A 21,533-nucleotide genomic window follows, 5' to 3' on the forward strand; every position below is an offset into this window, starting at 1 on the left:
ACCGGGATAGAAGGGAACGTGAGAGGAGACAGTCTAGTTCGCGAGATCACATACCGAGCTGGACAGATAGAGCCTCTCGAGAACCCTACAACGGTGGAGCCGACGTGTGCGGAAATATTAAACTACTATAGAGGGCAGAGAATCAAATATCCTCCGCCACGCACACTACTTACACAACAGGAAGCAGCCGACTGGAGAAGGCTACAAACAGGAACTTTCTATAACCTACACATATTAAGTAAAATGTACCCGACACAATACAGAAACTCCTGCCCATGGTGCAGAGAAATACCAACTCTTTACCACATAACATGGGAATGTAAGCATAACTACACATTCCATAAACATAAAAACCCGAGTTCGGAGCAATGGGAGGGCCCGCTCACCAGCAGCGAGCTCACCGCCCAAAGGGCGATCGTGCAGCACGCGTGCGAAGTGGCCAGGCTCAGTGGAGCCCTGGAATAGGGGCACACCCGTGCTGAGAAGCCAGGCAGCAAGCGCAAGACGGCTCACCGCTAAACCCCTTGATAGAACCAATAAAGTTTCTCTCTCTCTCTCTCTTCCGTCCGGTCTGTTTGCATAGCGTTTGCTTCATCTTCTTTCTGGTTTGACATTGCGCTTGCAGCAGCTGCTTCTCGGCTCATCGTAGGGGCTTTTCGCCGCGGCGTGGGCGAGCGCTCGTACTCACGCGGCGCGCGGCGCGAGGGTGTTTCTGCCGACGAGATCGCGGGAGCTGGTTCCGGCGTTAGGCTTAACCGGGCGGGCGGGCGGTGGTCGGGAATAACGCTTGATATCATGAGATAAGGTGCACTCACCCGAAAGTGGCTAGTGTCCGCCGGTTACTCTCGTATTGCCGGTTGCACCGGTGCAAAACTTGGGTTCGTATCCGCCGCTCGGTCATTCGTACCATGTGTCCCGAATCGCCGCATGCGGCAAGTCGCACACGACGCGCCGTACGACAGATCGCACGGAAAATCGCACCATGTGTCTCAAGCATAAGTCGTCCGAGCCGACGGACGCCCAACTTGACGTCTTGTTGTCCGACGTGTACAACAATGCCCTCGCCCAGGCCCTTTACCTCCCCCCCCCCGCACCAAGGCGGATATGGCTATAAGGAACTTACGCATGGGTGACATGCTCAGCCATATGCGGCGAGAGTCCATGCTGGATGTGGGGGTGCATGTCCTCAGACTGTGTCGTGGTTTCGATCACGTGACGACATGTAACCTGCTTCTGGCAGCCATCTGCTTTGAGGATCGCGGGTGGGGGATTCTGGAAGGGTGCGGAGCATTTCGCGGGGACGCTAAACACTACCGAGCCTGCTGTAAAACTCTGTCTGATACCGTTAAGAAGACGAACAATGAGTTGAGCGCGGACGATAGTGTGTCATTGTATGAATGCGCCTCGCTCTATGGTGCGATGTGTCCCCCCATATCGGATTGGGACCCAATCTTGGAGACGCGAGAACTGGCCTCAGGAGGGCAGACCCCCCACGGACTGTTGGATGGTGAGTGGCTCCCACCGAGTGCGGTAGTACGCCGAATCCGAGACCTGGTGAGATATACAGGCGTCAAAAGACCTGAAGGACGGCGTTTTGAGGAATGGCTGGCCTCATCAGACAGGGAGCGGTCTGGAGCGGCTTCCCTCGGTCGGGTCCATTATTCGATCGAGGCAGATGGGGAACGCCGGACGGGCTCTTTTAAGGCGCGAAAGAACCTAGTGCTTGATGTGGTGCCGCTCGATGAACTCGTAGACTGTGCGCCGCCATGACACCCAGGACAACAAAGCGCGGATAAAGAGTGAGTTCGGGAAGATCCGACTAGCCGTCTCCGCCCCTCTTGAGGTCTACCTTCAACAGGCCTTCTTGTTCTCGGTGTCCGGAAGTGCCTAGCTCCAGTGGCCTGGGAATACGCTTGAGGAAAGCTTGGTTCAGGAAATGACCAGCAACGAGACGACATTCTCATTAATGAGCAGTGGACGTTTCGCCCTGCCGTATGACTTTGCGCGGTTCGACCACCAGCCAAGCACAGAGGAGGTAGTTGCATTTCAACGGATAACCTTTGAACGCGCACATGAGAAAGCGTCCCCTCAGCGAAAAACTGACGTTACTTTGTTTGAGACCCTGCTAGAGGCCGGCTTCCAACGTGCCACGTTGACTTCCCCTCCCGGGCTGGGAACCCAGCAGACTTTTCCTGTACTTGGTGGACTCATGTCAGGCCTGCGGTCAACTTCAGCCGTAGGCAGTGGCTGGAACGCAGTTCTGGGGGAGACTGCTAGAGACATAGCCGACTGATTCAGACGTCATGGCCGTTCGCTGGACACATGGCAAATAGTACGTGGGGACGAACGCAGAAGCTGAACGCAGAAGCTGAACGCAGAAGGCCCGGCCACGAAGAGAGCGGAACAATGGCAGGTTTTGGCGGAAGGAGGTTTTTCTCTCCCGCCGAGATACCGCCGCAGCTCGCAAGTCAAAGGTGAGTGCGAGGAGTGGTTCTGTTGCTCTCGACATTTACAATGCTGTCCGTAATTACAGCGGCACGGGTGGAGGCCGCCTGACCGGCCTTCGTAGCCGTGTCCTCGCTTTGGTTGGCACCTCAACGGTGACGGGAGTGTGCGAGCCCTTCTTCCAACCGCTCGACAAGGTAAGCCATTGACAAGCGCACCGAAAAACGGGAGAACGCGCCAGCAATATACTGTAGTTGCGTCGTGTATACTGCATCGCGTATGCAGTGTCATAACCCAGTCACGCAGGGCGCTTCATTCGCGATCGCGCCCAATTTGGATAGAATTTCTCGACAGCGATTGGCTCCTTTCTTCATTCCGTGGAAGGGAGGCAATAGAAATCGAGAAAGTGTGCACGGTTGGGATCGATTCAGATTTAAAGTGCCTGTGTGACACTGGCATAACAGATATAGTTTTTATTCTTTTCTGTGCATGTGTTTGCTGCTGGCATGCACAAGACGGTTTACTACTGGGATTTCACGATATTTTTTTTTTTCTGATGTCATAACTCTACGTTAGTTGCACATTGGGAAGAGGAGATTACGCAAACTTGACAAAACTGCTTCTTCGTGTCTTATACATAAAGCAACCCGCCGTGGAGGTGACTGTGGCGACAGAATCTGTGGGCGCCACCGCTGGCAGAAGCGGCCTTTCACGTGAAGGAAAGCTTTTGCTCTTCTCTTTTGCCTTCCTGTTAGTGGAATCTGTTTCGTCTATAAGGAACGCAAACCATTTCTACTGTAACCGTTCAGTGAATGTACCCTTTATAACCAATACAGGAGCACTGCAGCAGCCAGTGGTTGCTGCCGAGCCACTGCCCATAAGCCATCCAGGTACAGCACAGCCTGCAGATGGCCCCAGCGGAGTGAGAACCAGCAAGTGAAAAGGAAATTTCCTGCAATGCCACAGCTGGATTGCACTGCATGTAACGTAGTTGTGCGTTTGGTTGGTTATAAAGTGTTACTTTTTCCAGGCTACCAACCCCGCGTGCAGCGCCGGTCTCGTGACCCTCGTCGGGTCTCCCACCGGGAGGCCTTGGTTGAACGACTGGCCGACGATTACGCCAGAAGCGTGATGCAGAACGACGAAACAAACGAAGTGCGTGTGCCATTCCCTGCTTTATATGGTGGAGCAAAATAGAATGGCAGGAGACAGGTGCAACGGTTTTTTAGGAATTTGATGAGCTGCGCAGAGGGACGCTAACTCACATACCCTCAACAAATTTTCCTTTACAGGTTATTTTTTTTTTCATCTAAACATGTGTTCAAGAAAAACACGACACGTTTGATTGAAGGCGAAATTCAAATGTAAGAAAATGTATCTACATGTTTCTCTCTGTCTTTGTTGCGGACCACCACCAGTCATGTACGCATTGTATTTATACGTGTATAACTGAGTGCTTGCACATTACCTTGCACATGTTTGTCTTCCCGAATTAAGTTACACTGTGCGCATTGTAGCGTTGTTTTGACATATTTGTCGCGCGTTCTAGGAAATTTTTTGCCTTTTTATTATTACTGCCAACTGTATGGGTACCGGACCTCGTCAGGCCTTACCGCCTTTTGTACCGGTCCCCTCTTTTCCTTGAAAAGAAGACTACACTTCATTTCAAATATCGCCGGTATACAGTGCGTGCAAGACGCCACCAAAACAGACTATTATAAGGTACCACCTCTCCCTGCTACACTCCACCAACCGAACACCAGAAGTCATGTTCAGTTATTCATTATGTCTGAGGCACCCATCAACAGCATGGCGTTAAAATGTTATAATGGCCTAAAATCCGGAACTATTATATGGCGCTACTCACTTTCCGATTTTTTTGAAATTGTCAACCAGCAATAGTGGAGACGACGCCAGCAGACGACGCCACAGCAGACGACGCCAGCGTCGCTCGTCTGGGGTGCGATCTTGTACGCGTTCCAAAATAGAACGGACCGCCTCCGTTCTAAACGTCACGAAATAGGCGGTCCGCAGTGTTCGCGAGAACGAGAGGAGGCAAACAGCCAATGAGCGAAGTGGAAGCCTGCGTCACGCTTTTGACGTCTGCTTGGGCACCGTGCAATATATTGAGAAGCGTTTGCAACATGTTGAGAAATATTTTCCTATTATTAGTGAGTAGCAAAGTGTGTTGGTGTTGCTTTTCAAAGATTCAATTTGGAATGCAAAACGACTGAAAGGAAATATTGCGGTTAATGGCGCTGGGTGGTGTCGCAGTTTTGCGAAACGTTTAGTGATGGCGCTTGCTACCACCCCGTTTCAAGCACACGGCGCGAATTTCGAAGCGGTTGGTTCAGTCAATGCCTCCTTTACTAGATGCCTGCCGCGTCGCTAGTCTTCCCATTGGAGCGGAGGTTCCCGTAGTTCAGGGTAGTCGCAGAGAGACGGCGCTCGCAGCCGACCCACTTCCTGTTGCGGAGGAAATGACGATTACTAGGCTGGCGCGCGCTCAACCAATCGCTTCACGAGAGATTGTGGGTCCTGCCTCCGGGATTGCAACAGACGCCGCTAAAATCTCGGAGGCTGGGCTACATGATTTAGGTTTCCAGCGGCCACCCCAGCTAGCGCTCGCAGCCGACCCGGGTTAACCCGGGTGGGGAAGAGTAAAGAGGAGGGGGGCAGGAACCAGCTTCTCGGGTCACGCGGCAGGCATTGGTTCAGTCGTTCAGTTGAAGCCATGGCGCTTTAACGTAGAAGCACCGGCGAAGGGGCCGCGCGTGTGGGAGGCTCAGAAGGAGACGGTGGTCGCCTTCATGCAAGAGCATCCCCAGCTGGCTATAAGATACAGCGAGCTGGGGCTTCGCTTCACTGCTGGCGACCGCTGACGGCTGTGGCAGCAGCTAGCCGACCAGCTCAACAAGCAAGGCCCCGTCGTGAAAACTACCGAGCAGTGGCAAGAGTGGTGGCGGAAGCAGGTGTTCGAGGCCCGCCGCACTTGCCCAAGAACAAAGGTGAGTGACCGTCCAATGGCCTGGGCGATTTGTCCTTTGACATTGGCGTGTACTTTCAGAAGCACAGGAGGGGGGCGGCTACACGGCTTCCATAGCAGAGTACTGCAGATGACCGGGACGGTCCGCCTCCACGGCGTGACGGACCTCCCCTACCAAGAGGGAAGCACACTGCCGCCGTAATATCATGGGTTCCTGAATTGTGCCGGTTTAGAGTTTGCCATTATCTGTAAGTGCTACCTTTAGCAGAACGCGACACCGTTGGTGAACAGGAAAATAGCGTAGGAGAGAATGGAAAAGCAGGGAGGCTAATGAACTAGAATCTCAGTTGGCTGCGCTTTCGGGAAAAGGGGGGTTAAGTGATCAACACATAATTAAAATGCCTTCACCGAAGTGCACGAGGATGGTAGCACATGGGATCATTAAGCGCTCAATAATTGCACAATATTTTCGCAAATTAGTACGAAAACTTGTAACATAGGCATTGTAAAGAATAGCCACGTTTATGACACTTTCCAGCAGGCTCACGCCCCCACCTACGCGATGGAAGTCGTCGTCCAAGACGAGGCTGCGGGCGTGAGGACAGCGACACGTAAGCATCAGAGTAATGAGTGTTTTAATTATTGCCAAGTGTGTGTGCAGTTCGTAAACATTAATGTGTTTACTCTACAGCGGCAGAGGATCCACCACGCGGGGCGTCACCTACCGAAAGGGTGGCCGCTGCACCTGGTAAGTTATTGATCCTCAAGCTGTTAAATAAAATGAGCTCTTGTATTGTATTGAACTAGCCCAATAAGCCATAACATGGCCATAGCCACTTCTATTCGTACCATAAAATGCAGTGCAACTGTAGAAAATGCTGTATGCTTTCAGTGTTGCAGCACCCTGTTCGGCCACCACGTCGACAGCGACCGCGACGGGTGGATACCTTGACGACGATGTCGTCGCAGTGCGCCCGCAACCTGGAACACGGCGACGAGGTGCTGCAGGTTCGTAGGCCCTTTGGTGTCATTTTACATGAAGGACATAAATATTCTTTATCCTTTCTTATAAGTAAATCATGAATCTGAAAAACAAATCAGCTGGGGATGTAAACAAGAAATATGCGTTGTATAGAGGGCTCGGTAACGTATCTTGCCAACGATCAGCCGCCGGACGAAAGTTTGGTTAGCCCTGAAAAGCGCTGTTTGGTGGTGAGAGATGCATTAGAATAGATGACGGAAGAGTAGTTCCAGCAGGTCTTTGTCTGTCCAAACAAAGAGGGTATAGCTTGTACGCGACGCTTGACACTGCCAAAGAATGCCATCAGGCCAGTGGCTCTTCAGCAGAGAGGGAATCGTTGTGGACGTTGCAATTCTTCACAACAGCAGCTTGCAGCCGTGAGCTGGTTGCGAGTAATCAGCAACTAATGCGAACAGTTCCACCATGATTATTCATTCCAGGTGCGGCGCAGAATCGAGGCCTCCACAACCCGCCTCGCTGTCGCGGCAGAGCGGACGGCAGCAGCCCAGGAGGGCATCCTGGAGCAGGATCCTGGAGTACTCGTCCGGAGTGCTTGAAAGATGTGCTACGGGCTGTGCTGGCACTGTCTGACGATAACGCATGGTTTTAGAAAGCCGGCAGCTGAGCATCTGCCACCATACTGAAGGAAGTGTCTTAATTTATGTTGTTGATGTGGCTGACATTTAGGAGCTGCAATGAATAGCTGTGACTGTTGGTAATGTTGCCGAACTAAGGCACAAGTTACACACCTCGACTCACACAATGTACTCTGAAAGTTTTGCTACATGGTATCTGTTTGCTGCCTGACCTTATGGCACCTTTACGAGCAGTCGCAGGTGATTGCAGCTGCTGAGGCTTTATTATCTGGCAAGGTGACAAAACAATGCTGCGCCACTCCGAGGTTAAAGCTATCTTGAACCAGGTGTTCGGTAGACGGTACCTGTGCAGCCAAAACATATTGTCTGAGCCCTATAGGCAACTGCGTTCACAACTGCACACAAGTATGCTGTTCCAGCAGAAAGTTGAGAACAAGCAGCATTTTTACCGATGTTTCTTCAAAACATTAGTGCAAGTCATTCTTTCACCAAGGCTGGTAATCATGCATAGGTAATGAGAGCTGGGCATTTGTAACACACAAGGGGTCATGTGTCTAATGTTTAATTAGATCAGTAATCTATGAGATGGAATTATAAAATGTATACCTTTTGTTCCTCAGTGGTCTCTTGGAGAGACATGGCCATTTCCGGCACCTTACTTTTTACTTTTTATGTCTAGATTTAGTGTGCATATTGCAACTACAACTAACAGTCAGTGCTCTGTCCTACACAGTTTTTATGCTGTCTTTGTGATATTTACAATATATTGCAGTTCAGCTGAGCGAAGTATGTCTTTACTATTACTAGTTTTCATGTTCAACTTTTCTGCAGTGCTCACTAGTTATTACTAGCTATGTTTTGTTCACATATGTTCTTGCATTGTAGCACACACACACACACACACACACACACACACACACACACACACATATATTGTAAGGAAGATGACGAACGTGCGCGCAGTCAGCAGCATCGGCAGCATCAAGCGCGCAGCAGAAGCTCGTGCTCGGGGACTGTGCTTGGTGCATCGTAGAACCGGCGGTCGCTGCGAACCCGAATAAACCTCCTTTATAAGTGGTGGAGGTGCGGGGTAGGCCTTGCACAGCATTATCATGTCCAGGACCGTCTGCAGCTTCCACACCTCACCGAGGGCCTCGTCCATTTTGGTCGGGCACACAAGGGCACCAGCTGCTCCTGGCTGGCCAGCTCCAGACCGACAAAGATATTGACGAAGTCTCGCTGCAGTTTCTGGAGCCCGATCTCAGCCAGCATGCGCACCGGCATTAGCCCCCCCATGGTCTCCTCCTGCCGGAACTGAGGGCACATGTTTCGCAGGTAGGCACCTACCGTGGTTGCGTTCTTGGGAACAATCAATGGTCCGATTTCCCCAGCTTGCACAGCGTGAAATATCATGCAAAAGCCTTCCTTGAGCTCCTGGTACGTCCCACAGCCTGACATGGCGTTCCACATCTCGTCAGTGAAGTCCACGGACTGCCGCTTGCTCATGACCACTGTCTCAACATAGAGGTCAAAGTCCACTGAGTTCCAGCCGACGTCTGCAAAAGGCGTCCCCGACTTTCCTCGATAACTGCCTTTACGGGACCCTTGCAGGAGCGTCGTCACCTTCTCAATGAGAGTCGGCCCACTGAGATCCGGCGCCCACGCAACTGCTCCCGTAGTCAGGCACTCGACAAGTTGCTTGGCAAACTTCATTTCCTTGTACAGAGACCGTGCGGCACTGCGCTCATTTCCAGGTAAGGTCTGGACGTTGAGATGGCAGAGCACGTCGGCGCATGGCGGTTGCTGCAACACAGCAGCCTTGTTCGAGGAGCATTCAAGGACCATGATGTCCTCACGGCTGCTTTGCTGCGAGGGGTCGTAGTGGCGCAGGATGTCGTACTTCCAATTCACCTGCATCGTCGTATGAGTGTGTGACTGGGACAATCCCCAGAAGTGTTTCCTCTGGATGCAGCCAAAGGTTGGCAGGTCTTCCTTGCTCTCAATTGGACCCCGGCAGGAGACAATGACCCGGGAGCAGGTGCCCCCTCCGCGGTGGTATCCCAGGAAGGCTGTGTACTGGGGGTCGGTGCCATCGCATGCCACCCACACAGTGTCCATTTCTGTCTTGTAGCCACAGGTGCTCAGCATGTTCACTGCCGCATTCAGGAGCGTCCTTCCTTCATCCGTGGGCAGAGCCCTCAACTTGTTTTTGCAGGGGGATCCTGAATTCTTGCTCGAATCTTCGTATGACGGAGATTCAAGCATTGAAAAGCTCTTCGGTTCCATCGGCCACTCTAAAGGACATCCGGTAAGTTCCAGTTCACACTCTGAATCTGATGTGTCATCGATCGATGAACGAGGATGAGGAGGTTGACTTGGATCGGGACATCTTCCGCGATTGCTGATAGCGTTGGAACAGAATGACGGACTTGTCTGAAATCTAGCCTTCGTATCAGTGGGTTTGACATGGCCGTTCGTTCAATTTCGTACTTCTGCAAGAACTGCACGGCGCTTCCAACCCACGATCCGTTTAGCACCCTCTTCAGGGCCTCCTTATCGCAGTAGTCTCTGTTTCCAGCCATACTAAAGTTTGAAAAGCCTAAATACCTACGCGCTGATTTCGGCAACTTCTATAAAAAAACACCTAGGCGAAGCAATACGACACTTTTGACACAGCACACGGAACAACACAAGCGGGGAAGGACATTGGCAGGAATCACGAGCAGAAGCGGAGAGCCGCAACAGCCATATTTGAGGAGCCACTTCCGTTGACTCCTGCCGGCAACAGGTGGATAATCGTTGCGGTAGACCACTTAACCCGTTATTCGGAGACTGCTGCTCTACCAAATGCTACCGCGCAGGAGGTCGCTGTAGCATTTGGATCCGATCAAAAAAATGTATCATTTGGATACGATCAAAAAATCGTATGTCACAAGAGGTGGAGAATGTGTGCTGCTAAAAAAAAATGCACTCTGGGAGGAAGTCGCCGCGGCGCTGAACGCAATCAGTCCGGCAGTTAAAACAGCCCGGCGCTGGCGCCTGTATTAGGCCGGGCTATGCTACGACTGCCGGAAGATCGCGGCGCAGGCGGGCGCCGAGAAGAGGTGAGCCCGTGGCTAGCAACATCTTCGGAACGTATAAGCTCCCGGTATCCATGCATTTGCAGGAAGACGGGAGACGGGAAGCTGGGCGGCCTGGAGGGCCGCATGATCGACGTGCTTGGCCGAACCGGCCCAGCTTCCGCTCCGGTGGAGTTTTTCGGCGACGACTCCAAGGTGAGTAGCAATGTTCGTTGCTATGCCTACCGATGTCGGGCAGTTACACCGTGGTGAATATTTTGCCATTGTGTGCTTGTGTGTGTTTTCTTACAATTCAACACACATGCCAGCACACGATATCCGTACTTTGCAAGAATGGAAATGCTGCCCCACTGCTGTTAAAGCAATGCCCTTAAGAAACACCTTGTGATGGATTGCATGGCTCGTTAATCCGTAAAGCATTAGCAACGAGTTGTCAAAACTCCAAGTTACTAGTATGTCACATGCTGCACTAAGAATTTTCTGTAGAAATTATTAAAACTAAGTGAAATAGACACTGCAAACAGTTAATGAAAATTAATCACATTATGTCAACTGCACTTTATTGTTCCGTCAGGACACCTCCGGTGAGGAGGAGCCTCCTGATGTTCCAATGCCCCCTGCCCCACCAGCAGCTGCCCACTTGTCGAATGGCACCGAGCCCGGCACAAGTGGCACTGCACGTAAGGCACTTCAGCGGATATTGCAATACGAACACATCACTTAAAGCAACACAGCAGTATAAGACCTTTTCAACAGAAATTACGTATTTATATTATTTACATGGCAAAGAAGAAGTGCGTGCCCTAATGTCACTGCAAAATGGAACAACATTCCGTTCGACTATTGACACCATTTGTAACGCAGCTTGTGTAGCATATAAGCTGAAAGTACTATCAGTGCAGCATTTTGTAATGACGCAGTGATTTTTATTTATGCAAATTTACTGTTCTTTTTGTGAACGGTTCGTTGCTGGAATTATTTTTCTGGGCTTCCACCTGATAATGAACGAGTAATATTTCTACGCAGGACGGAGCGAATTTTTTAAAATCCTGTTAACTGATCTTGTTTTGAAGGACTATCAGCTCGGCAGCAGCCTCGCAGGCCACCCCGCCAACAGCCGCTGGAGGATGCGGCCTGCAGGGAAGCCGCCGAGTATGCACGGCAGGGACAGCTCGCTGAGTCAGCAAATGCGGCGGCCGCCAATTTCCACCAGTTGCTGCTGCAGCAAGATAGGCAGGTACGTACAACTTCACCAGGACATTTTTAAGAGAGGATTAGTGCGCATGGTAATGTACGTTACAACCAGATTACACATGAGAGGCATCTGTAATCATTGGGCTCATACATGTTTACACATCTCCTTTGAGGTGTTCTTTAACACATGGCAATTTACAAAACATTTACATGGTTGCATGCATCATCAGAGCGTAATTGTAGTATAGTGCCGGCCCCTGCCAGATCTCGGTGTTATAGTTTCGTAGTAGTCTAGCTAGATGGCGCACCTCCCTTCTGTCATGTGACGAGCTTGTACCAATCAGGAGGTGTAAACGGCAGCCACTTTGGCGGACGAGTACTGTTCCCGCAGAATGGAAACTTCAGAAGTGCAAAGAAAACAGTCGGGAACATTCAAAAAGTTTCAGAAAGCAGAGAGAGAAAGTAACCAAGAGAAATCCGACAACGTTCTCGCCCAAGTGCATGCGGTCAACGCAAGTAAACCAAAAAGTTGAGCGTCTGCATGGTAAAGATGAATGGATTAAGTAGACTGTGCTTTAGGACCTTCCTGATTTTATTTAACAGGTAATTCTGCGGTATTCATTGCTATTTCAATTGCTATTAGGGAATTTATGCTCCATAATAATTTCGAATAATCCACCCATTTCTTGGCCCATTCCCCGTCGTGGGTAGGAGCCACACGCATCAATGGCACCAACAACAAGAACAGCGATGAAGCCAATTACACTCTCTGAGCGCCGTCACTTGGCATATCAAGCGGCGGTGCTCAGATTCCGCAAGCGCACCGGACCAGGATCGGGAAGCGCGCTACCGGCTCGACGCAAATTGCCGGCGGCCCGGGAGCTGAGGAAAAGAATCGCCGCCGCCGCCGGCCACGGTTCCAGAGCATCACCGGCGGGGTTGCCCGAGCTGAAGTCGGGATGCTCCGCCTCCGCTGGCCGCGGCTCCAAGGCATCCCCGGCCGACCACATCGCTGACGGCCAGCTCCGTTGGGCCACTTTTTCCAAGATCTTATTCTTATGCTTGGTCGTCATACTCACGGGTATGTGCGTTATGATCATCACGAACTTGGCTGCGTCACCAACGGAGGAGCCGTACCGGTGCAGCTGAGCTCCGTACCATCGGCGGCGATCGACCGGGGTCCTCGCCTGTCGCCCAGCTGTGCATGTCACCATCGGCACTTATGCCGTACTTCTCGCGCGTTAGCCGCAGACGGGGGAAATATAATAAAGCTCGTGAATCTTGCATTGTGAGCCTAAATGTTGTCTGCTGAACACTGGTTCAGCCGCCAAGTATATTTCTCTGAATGATCTGCCCAGCTGCGTTCGTACTGTAGTTACGTGCAGTGTCTTAAGACGCTTACTGCGAGTACAGCACTAGTTCCAGCTCCTAATTGTTGCATTAGACTTCGGCGTGCTAATTCGATTTCACTGATAATATTAACAACGATAAATATTATGTGGCTCGTTTCTATGCGGATCCTACTCGTGTGCCCGAGCATGACAGGGCAAATGTGTTGCCGCGAAAATTAAACAAATGATAGAGTTAATGCCTGCGCTAACCAACTCCTCTAAGTATCCCTGCACGTAGCGCAGTAGTCGTATACAACCGAACGAATGTGCACATAGACAATGCTCAAGATTGGTTTTCAGTTTAACCCACTGTGCACTGCAGTTATCGATGACATTGTGAAATTTGTAATTCTCCGTTCGGTCAGATGCATGATTAAGGAACAACTCCTCCGTAGATGACGTTAAAGGGACACTAAAAGAAAATACTAAGTCGTCGTGGACTGTTTAAGGCCCGTATTCAGAAACAGAACTTAAGTGTGGCGTCAATAAGTGCGGGAAAAGTACAAGTGTTAGGAAAGTTTTAGGAGAGTACTTCAAGAACGACACTTAAGTATCATTTTTTAAGGTAACACTTTTCGAGTCAAGTATGTCGTCTGGTGCCGAGGATACGTAAATAATTTACGTCTACGATCGGTTCAATCGTAAACAAATTTTTTGCTGCAGACTAATGCGGATATAAATGCTTCGGTGCTCGCTCACGCATTCGTCTGAGTAAAATACAAAGAACGGTTTGGTTTTAGCGCTTTGCTCAAACTCGTCTGGCCACAAGTTCACATTGGTTCTCGCAGCCACTGCGGTTCTGTGTGTCACCGTCGCGACTGTTTCTTGGTTTTGCTGATGAAACAGTGCGGTGTTTTTGCGCAGTGTGCGTGCGTTACGTGTTTTGAACCCTAACGGACAATGGAGAAAAGGAAAGCAAACTTTTCCGAAGGAGAACGCGCCGTGCTCCTGGAGCTCGTTTCGCGCCATCGCAGCGTGGTCGAGAACAAGAAAACGGACGCTGTATCCGTCAGTCGAAAACGGCAGTCATGGAAAAAAATCGAGGACAAGTTCAACTGCCGCCATAGCGTGACGCCGCGGACGTGGGGCCAACTTAAGAAGTGTTGGGAAAACCTCAAAGACGAGTGGCGCAGGTGTAACGCACACGACATGCGGGAGCGCTTTTCTACAGGTAAGCATTGCTTGCTGTGCAGTTACGACGTTATTGACGCAGATCCTCTTTCTGAACATTGCATAGCGTTCAGCGACCTAAGTCGTGCTCAGCGACAGGGGACGTGTCTTCTTGTCCGAAGTCATCCAAGCCCTTCTCGCTGCATGCAGCATCGCTCACTGCAAGTCTACAGCCTACCACCCGCAAACGAACGGCTTGACAGAGGTTCAACCGCACACTCGGTGACATGTTGACTATGTACGTCGCCTCGGATCACAGTAACTGGGACACTGTTTTGCCGTTCGTCACGTATGCTTATAATACAAGCTACCACTGGCTTTTCGCGCTTTTTTCTGCTGCATGGACGAGAGCCCTCGTGTACTATGGACACAATGCTCCCATACCGACCCAACGCTTCCGAATGCACGCCTGTGTCTGAAGCTGCCAAATACGCCGATGACTGTAGGCAGCTCGCGCGAACCCTTACGACCGCTGCTGAAGGTCGTCAAAAGCTGCGGCATGACAGTGACGCGCTTACACCAGTTTTCCCGACTGGTTCCCTTGTTTGGTTGTGGGTCCCGCCTCACAGCCCTGGCCTTTCGACCAAACTCCTTGCAGGCTATGATGGCCCCTACGGCGTCATAGACCGTATCTCCGCTGTCACCTATGTTGTAGAACCTGTGACACCTTCACCCGCCCATAGGCATCGTGGGCGTGGCACGGTTCATGTCAACCGACTTAAGCCGTACTATGACCCCCTCATCCTAGCTACGCCGTAAGTCGCCAGGATGGCTCCCCTTCTCTCCCGGGGGCCATTGTGGTGAAGACGAAGAAGGCGCTCTTGCGTCAGCTGTGCGCGTGATCAGCGTTCATCTCCTGCCAGTGCTACTAGACTGTGCCTAGTGCCCCGTAATAAATCATCTTATTACAGCAGGAACATTTTCACTTTTGCAGCGGCGTTGTATATCGCTAGGCAAAATCAAAATCCGTCTGTTTATTGTGCGCAGAAACGCCTCCGCCGGAACCCCTGCACATGCACGAAGAAGCCAGGGGTGCGATCGCGCAAACAGCTCGCTTTTCCGTTCGTCCGGTCTGGCTGCGACGTCACAAAGTGGACCGTCCGCAAGATTTGTGAGAACGGGAGGGAGAGCACAGCCAATAAACGAGCGAGCCCAGTCCCGGAAGTTTGCGTCACCCATTCGGCTTCTATCGGGAACGATATATAACGTGCAGAATGTTTGTGACGCTTTAATAATTAACACGTAATATAAGAAAAGAATTCTAACTGTTGCAACATATAATCTGCGTCGGAAATGTCATGCGAGAGAGGAAAACTAATTTAAGCGGCATATATTTTGGTTTAGTCCGCTAGGTGGTATCGCACACGCCAAAACAAATTGGCGGGAGCGCGCACAACAATTAGCGATCATTGTTCATCGACGGCGAATCCTTATGCCGTGGCACAAAAATGCAAGACTTGGCCCGCACGTGTCGCCGCACTAACGCGAACGGATGGTCGCGTTCACGGAGGGCCAGCCGTACCTTGTGCAGACATCGTGCGCGCTGACCCAAGAGTGCAGGGTCGAGCGTACGCGGCAGCTTTGGAGCGAGCTTGCCGCCCTGCTGAACGCAGAAGGCCCGGCCACGAAGAGAGCGGAACAATGGCAGGTTTTGGCGGAAGGAGGTTTTTCTCTCCCGCCGAGATGCAGCCGCAGCTTGCAAGTCAAAGGTGAGTGCGAGGAGTGGTTCTGTTGCTCTCGACATTTACAATGCTGTCCGTAATTACAGCGGCACGGGTGGAGGCCGCCTGACCGGCCTTCGTAGCCGTGTCCTCGCTTTGGTTGGCAGCTCCACGGTGACGGGAGGGTGCGAGCGCTTCTTCCAACCGCTCGACAAGGTAAGCCATTGACAAGCGCACCAAAAAACGGGAGGACGCGCCAGCAATATACTCTAGCTGCGTCGTGTATACGGCATCGCGTATGCAGTGTCATAACCCAGTCACGCAGGGCGCTTCATTCGCGATCGCGCCCAATTTCGATAGAATTTCTCGACAGCGATTGGCTCCTTTCTTCATTCCGCGGAAGGGAGGCAATAGAAATCGAGAAATTGTGCACGGTTGGGATCGATTCAGATTTAAAGTGCCTCTGTGACACTGGTATAACAGATGTGGTTTTTATCCTTTTATGTGCATGTGTTTGCTGCTGGCATGCACAAGCCGGCCTTACTACTGGGATTTCACGAGACATTTTTTTCTGATGTCATAACTCTACGTTAGTTGCACATTGGGAAGAGCAGATTACGCAAACTTGACAAAACTGCTTCTTCGCGTCTTCTACATAAAGCAACCCGCCATGGAGGTGACCGTGGGTACAGAATCTGCGTGCACCACCGCTGGCAGAAGCGGCCTTTCACGTGAAGGAAAGCTTTTGCTCTTCCCTGTTGCCTTCCTGTTTGTGGAATCTGTTTCGTCTATAAGGAACGCAAACCATTTCTACTGTAACCGTTAAGTGAATGTACCCTTTATAACCAATATAGGAGCACTGCAGCAGCCAGTGGTTGCTGCCGAGCCACTGCCCCTAAGCCATCCAGGTACAGCACAGCCTGCAGATGGCCCCAACGGAGTGAGAACCAGTAAGTGAAAAGGAAATATCCTGCAATGTCACAGCTTGATTGCACTGCATGTAACGTAGTTGTGTGTTTGGTTGGTTATAAAGTGTTACTTTTTCCAGGCTACCAACCCCGCGTGCAGCACCTGTCCCGTGGGCCTCGTCGGGTCTCCCACCGGGAGGCCTTGGTTCAACGACTGGCCGACAATTACGCCAGAAGCGTGATGCATAACGACGAAACTAACGAAGTGCGTGTGCCCTTGCCTGCTTGTTATGGTGGAGCAAAATAGAATGACAGGAGACAGGCGCAACGGCTTTTTAGGAATTTGACGAGCTGCGCAGAGGGACGCTAACTCACATACATGGCTAACACGTTTCAAAAGCTGAACCGAAAAAAAAAAAACGAACAAATGACTAAGGAAGACGGACGAGAACATCATCATACATTATGTACATGGTCATAAACACGGACACTTGCAATCATTAACACAACGTAATAGCTTTATACACAGTCATAACTGCCATTAACATTTCTGCAAACAGGCAATCAATGACCGGGTGGACTAAACAACAGGGACACCTGCGATCAATCACATAATGACAGCTTGATACATTCCAATTTCCACTAAAGCTCTTTCTTTTGAACAGTTTCACAACGATGACAAGTTGCCTGTAATAGGGTTTTAAAACACTGCCTCCGCTCGTTTCAAACCTTGGCTGCACACTTTGAAGTATTAGCTAACAAATTTTTTCGCATATGCTGTAATTATTGATTGCACCACACATCAGATTGCACATGCTGATTGTGATCGTTTTCCCCACATTTCTCCCAAGGCAGCAGCGTAAATTGAGTGGCATATGTAAAACAGACATAAAATGCTCTGGGCCCTTCCTTTTCTCGAAACTGTCATATTAAAATCTTGTATGGGGTACGACTATCTTCAAATTACCATGAACTACTACTGCTACAAAAAGAGCCTTGCGTGCTATTGAGGGCTACTGCGGCGCACCACACTAATTACGTACACAACCCTTGTTTGTTGAACATAGCGTAGTACAAGCTGACCAAGTGTATTATCAACGGCTGTTCCAATACATTCATAGAAAGTTTGTACTCCACTACTGACAGTACTATAAATTACTACCTTCATGATGTAAAACTGCGTGAACCAGGAACGCGCACGAATTATGGTAAACAAAAGTTAAATTTTCAAGTACCCAACGCCGCCCTCAACAAATTTTCCTTTAAAGGTGATTTCTTTTCATCTAAACATGTGTTCAAGAAAAACACGAAACGTTTGATTGAAGGCGAAATTCAAATGTAAGAAAATGTATCTACATGTTTCTCTCTGTCTTTGTTGCGGACAAGAGCTGTAGTTGCATTTTTTTCGCCTTAATCCACCAGTCATGTACGCATTGTATTTGTACGCGTATAACTGAGTGCTTGCACATTACCTTGCACATGTTCGTCTTCCCGAATTAAGTTTCACTGTGCGCATTGTAGCGTTGTTTTGACATATTTGTCATGCTTTCTATGTAATTTTTTGCCTTTTTATTATTACTGCCAACTGTATGGGTACCGGATCTCGTCAGGGCTTACCGCATTTTGTACCGGTCCCCTCTTTTCCATGAAAAGAAGACACTTCATTTCAAATATAGCCGATATGGAATGCGTGCAAGACGCCACCAAAACAGACTACTATAAGGTACCACCTCTCCCTGCTACACTCCACCAACCGAACGCTAGAAGTCATATGTTCAGTTATTCATCATATCTGAGGCACCCATCAACAGCAAGGCGTTAAAATGGCCTAAAATCCGGAACTATTATATGGCGCTACTCACTTTCCGATTTTTTTGAAATAGTCCACCAGCAATAGTGGAGACGACGCCAGCAGACGACGCTAGCGTCGCTGGTCTCGGGTGCGATCTTGTACGTGTTCCAAAATAGAACGGACCGTCTCCGTTCTAAACGTCACGAAATATGCGGTCCGCAGTGTTCGCGAGAACGAGAGGAGGCAAACAGCCAATGAGCGAAGTGGAAGCCTGCGTCACGCTTTTGACGTCTGCTTGGGGACCGTACAATATAATGAGAAGAAGCGTTTGCAACATGTTGAGAAATATTTTGCTATTATGAGTGAGTAGCAAAATGTGTTGGTGTTGCTTTTCAAAGATTCGATTTGGAATGCAAAACGACTGAAAGGAAATATTGCGGTTAATGGCGCTAGGTGGTGTCGCAGTTTTGCGAAACCTTTAGTGATGGCGCTTGCTACCACCCCGTTTCAAGCACACTGCGCGAATTTCGAAGCGGTTGGTTCAGTCAATGCCTCCTTTACTAGATGCCTGCCGCGTCGCTAGTCTTCCCATTGGAGCGGAGGTTCCCGTAGTTCAGGGTAGTCGCAGAGAGACGGCGCTCGCAGCCGACCCACTTCCTGTTGCGGAGGAAATGACGATTACTAGGCTGGCGCGCGCTCGACCAATCGCTTGACGAGAGATTGTGGGTCCTGCCTCCGGGATTGCAACAGACGCCGCTAAAAACTCGGAGGCTGGGCTACATGATTTAGGTTTCCAGCGGCCACCCCAGCTAGCGCTCGCAGCCGACCCGGGTTAACCCGGGTGGGGAAGAGTAAAGAGGAGGGGGGCAGGAACCAGCTTCTCGGGTCACGCGGCAGGCATTGGTTCAGTCGTTCAGTTGAAGCCATGGCGCTTTAACGTAGAAGCACCGCCGAAGGGGCCGCGCGTGTGGGAGGCCCAGAAGGAGACGGTGGTCGCCTTCATGCAAGAGCATCCCCAGCTGGCTATAAGATACAGCGAGCTGGGGCCTCGCTTCACTGCTGGCGACCGCCGACGGCTGTGGCAGCAGCTAGCCGACCAGCTCAACACGCAAGGCCCCGTCGTGAAAACCACCGAGCAGTGGCAAGAGTGGTGGCGGAAGCAGGTGTTCGAGGCCCGCCGCACTTGCCCAAGAACAAAGGTGAGTGACCGTCCAATGGCCTGGGCGATTTGTCCTTTGACATTGGCGTGTACTTTCAGAAGCACAGGAGGGGGGCGGCTACACGGCTTCCATAGCAGAGTACTGCAGATGACCGGGACGGTCCGCCTCCACGGCGTGACGGACCTCCCCTACCAAGAGGGAAGCACACTGCCGCCGTAATATCATGGGTTCCTGAATGGTGCCGGTTTAGAGTTTGCCATTATCTGTAAGTGCTACCTTTAGCAGAACGCGACACCGTTGGTGAACAGGAAAATAGCGTAGGAGAGAATGGAAAAGCAGGGAGGCTAATGAACTAGAATCTCAGTTGGCTGCGCTTTCGGGAAAAGGGGGGTTAAGTGATTAACACAGAATTAAAATGCCTTCACGGAAGTGCACGAGGTCGGTAACACATGGGATCATTAAGCGCTCAATAATTGCACAATATTTTCGCAAATTAGTACGAAAACTTGTAACATAGGCATTGTAAAGAATAGCCACGTTTATGACACTTTCCAGCAGGCTCACGCCCCCACCTACGCGATGGAAGTCGTCGTCCAAGACGAGGCTGCGGGCGTGAGGACAGCGACACGTAAGCATCAGAGTAATGAGTGTTTTAATTATTGCCAAGTGTGTGTGCAGTTCGTAAACATTAATGTGTTTACTCTACAGCGGCAGAGGATCCACCACGCGGGGCGTCACCTACCGAAAGGGTGGCCGCTGCACCTGGTAAGTTATTGATCCTCAAGCTGTTAAATAAAATGAGCTCTTGTATTGTATTGAACTAGCCCAATAAGCCATAACATGGCCATAGCCACTTCTATTCGTACCATAAAATGCAGTGCAACTGTAGAAAATGCTGTATGCTTTCAGTGTTGCAGCACCCTGTTCGGCCACCACGTCGACAGCGACCGCGACGGGTGGATACCTTGACGACGATGTCGTCGCAGTGCGCCCGCAACCTGGAACACGGCGACGAGGTGCTGCAGGTTCGTAGGCCCTTTGGTGTCATTTTACATGAAGGACATAAATATGCTTTATCCTTTCTTATAAGTAAATCATGAATCTGAAAAACAAATCAGCTGGGGATGTAAACAAGAAATATGCGTTGTATAGAGGGCTCGGTAACGTATCTTGCCAACGATCAGCCGCCGGACGAAAGTTTGGTTAGCCCTGAAAAGGGCTGTTTGGTGGTGAGAGATGCATTAGAATAGATGACGGAAGAGTAGTTCCAGCAGGTCTTTGTCTGTCCAAACAAAGAGGGTATAGCTTGTACGCGACGCTTGACACTGCCAAAGAATGCCATCAGGCCAGTGGCTCTTCAGCAGAGAGGGAATCGTTGTGGACGTTGCAATTCTTCACAACAGCAGCTTGCAGCCGTGAGCTGGTTGCGAGTAATCAGCAACTAATGCGAACAGTTCCACCATGATTATTCATTCCAGGTGCGGCGCAGAATCGAGGCCTCCACAACCCGCCTCGCTGTCGCGGCAGAGCGGACGGCAGCAGCCCAGGAGGGGATCCTGGAGCAGGATCCTGGAGTACTCGTCCGGAGTGCTTGAAAGATGTGCTACGGGCTGTGCTGGCACTGTCTGACGATAACGCATGGTTTTAGAAAGCCGGCAGCTGAGCATCTGCCGCCATACTGAAGGAAGTGTCTTAATTTATGTTGATGTGGTTGACATTTAGGAGCTGCAATGAATAGCTGTGACTGTGGCAATGTTGCCGAACTAAGGCACAAATTACACACCTCGACTCACACAATGTACTCTTAAAGTTTTGCTACATGGTATCTGTTTGCTGCCTGACCTTATGGCACCTTTACGAGCAGTCGCAGGTGATTGCAGCTGCTGAGGCTTTATTATCTGGCAAGGTGACAAAAAAATGCTGTGCCACTCCGAGGTTAACTATCTTGAACCAGGTGTTCGGTAGACGGTACCTGTGCAGCCAAAACATATTGTCTGAGCCCTATAGGCAACTGCGTTCACAACTGCACACAAGTATGCTGTTCCAGCAGAAAGTTGAGAACAAGCAGCATTTTTACCGATGTTTCTTCAAAACATTAGTGCAAGTCATTCTTTCACCAAGGCTGGTAA

At 50.5% G+C, this 21,533-nt stretch overlaps 3 protein-coding genes and 1 pseudogene across 3 annotated transcripts; 3 read left to right on the plus strand and 1 right to left on the minus strand.

Annotated features, from left to right (window-relative positions):
- Nucleotides 1-5,936: 5,936 nt before the first annotated feature.
- LOC139049254 (uncharacterized) lies at nt 5,937-7,009 on the plus strand. Its single transcript, XM_070524627.1, has 4 exons — nt 5,937-6,042; nt 6,123-6,179; nt 6,324-6,439; nt 6,893-7,009. Exons 1-4 carry the CDS (start codon nt 5,994-5,996, stop codon nt 7,007-7,009), a joined length of 339 nt encoding a protein of 112 aa, XP_070380728.1. The 5' UTR covers nt 5,937-5,993.
- Nucleotides 7,010-7,421: 412 nt separating this feature from the next.
- LOC139049255 (protein zwilch homolog) lies at nt 7,422-9,630 on the minus strand (annotated as a pseudogene).
- A 474-nt stretch (nt 9,631-10,104) lies between these two features.
- On the plus strand, nt 10,105-12,576 carry LOC139048433 (uncharacterized). Its single transcript, XM_070522821.1, has 4 exons — nt 10,105-10,323; nt 10,703-10,808; nt 11,202-11,365; nt 12,034-12,576. The coding sequence occupies exons 1-4, from the start codon at nt 10,105-10,107 to the stop codon at nt 12,469-12,471; spliced, it is 927 nt and encodes a 308-aa protein (XP_070378922.1). The 3' UTR covers nt 12,472-12,576.
- A 6,651-nt stretch (nt 12,577-19,227) lies between these two features.
- Nucleotides 19,228-20,999, plus strand: LOC139049256 (uncharacterized). Its single transcript, XM_070524628.1, has 4 exons — nt 19,228-20,032; nt 20,113-20,169; nt 20,314-20,429; nt 20,883-20,999. The coding sequence occupies exons 1-4, from the start codon at nt 19,984-19,986 to the stop codon at nt 20,997-20,999; spliced, it is 339 nt and encodes a 112-aa protein (XP_070380729.1). The 5' UTR covers nt 19,228-19,983.
- Nucleotides 21,000-21,533: the final 534 nt, after the last annotated feature.

This window comes from Dermacentor albipictus, chromosome 8 (genome assembly GCF_038994185.2).
Source record: "Dermacentor albipictus isolate Rhodes 1998 colony chromosome 8, USDA_Dalb.pri_finalv2, whole genome shotgun sequence".
Lineage (NCBI taxonomy): Eukaryota > Metazoa > Arthropoda > Arachnida > Ixodida > Ixodidae > Dermacentor > Dermacentor albipictus.

Coding starts and splice junctions, on each gene's coding strand:
- LOC139049254 (XM_070524627.1), top strand. CDS start 5,994: ATGGAAGTCGTCGTCCAAGACGAGGCTGCGGGCGTGAGGACAGCGACA. Junction 6,043..6,122: donor GGGCGTGAGGACAGCGACAC/GTAAGCATCAGA, acceptor TTTACTCTACAG/CGGCAGAGGATCCACCACGC. Junction 6,440..6,892: donor ACGGCGACGAGGTGCTGCAG/GTTCGTAGGCCC, acceptor TATTCATTCCAG/GTGCGGCGCAGAATCGAGGC.
- LOC139048433 (XM_070522821.1), top strand. CDS start 10,105: ATGCTACGACTGCCGGAAGATCGCGGCGCAGGCGGGCGCCGAGAAGAG. Junction 10,324..10,702: donor TTTTCGGCGACGACTCCAAG/GTGAGTAGCAAT, acceptor TTGTTCCGTCAG/GACACCTCCGGTGAGGAGGA. Junction 10,809..11,201: donor CGGCACAAGTGGCACTGCAC/GTAAGGCACTTC, acceptor CTTGTTTTGAAG/GACTATCAGCTCGGCAGCAG.
- LOC139049256 (XM_070524628.1), top strand. CDS start 19,984: ATGGAAGTCGTCGTCCAAGACGAGGCTGCGGGCGTGAGGACAGCGACA. Junction 20,033..20,112: donor GGGCGTGAGGACAGCGACAC/GTAAGCATCAGA, acceptor TTTACTCTACAG/CGGCAGAGGATCCACCACGC. Junction 20,430..20,882: donor ACGGCGACGAGGTGCTGCAG/GTTCGTAGGCCC, acceptor TATTCATTCCAG/GTGCGGCGCAGAATCGAGGC.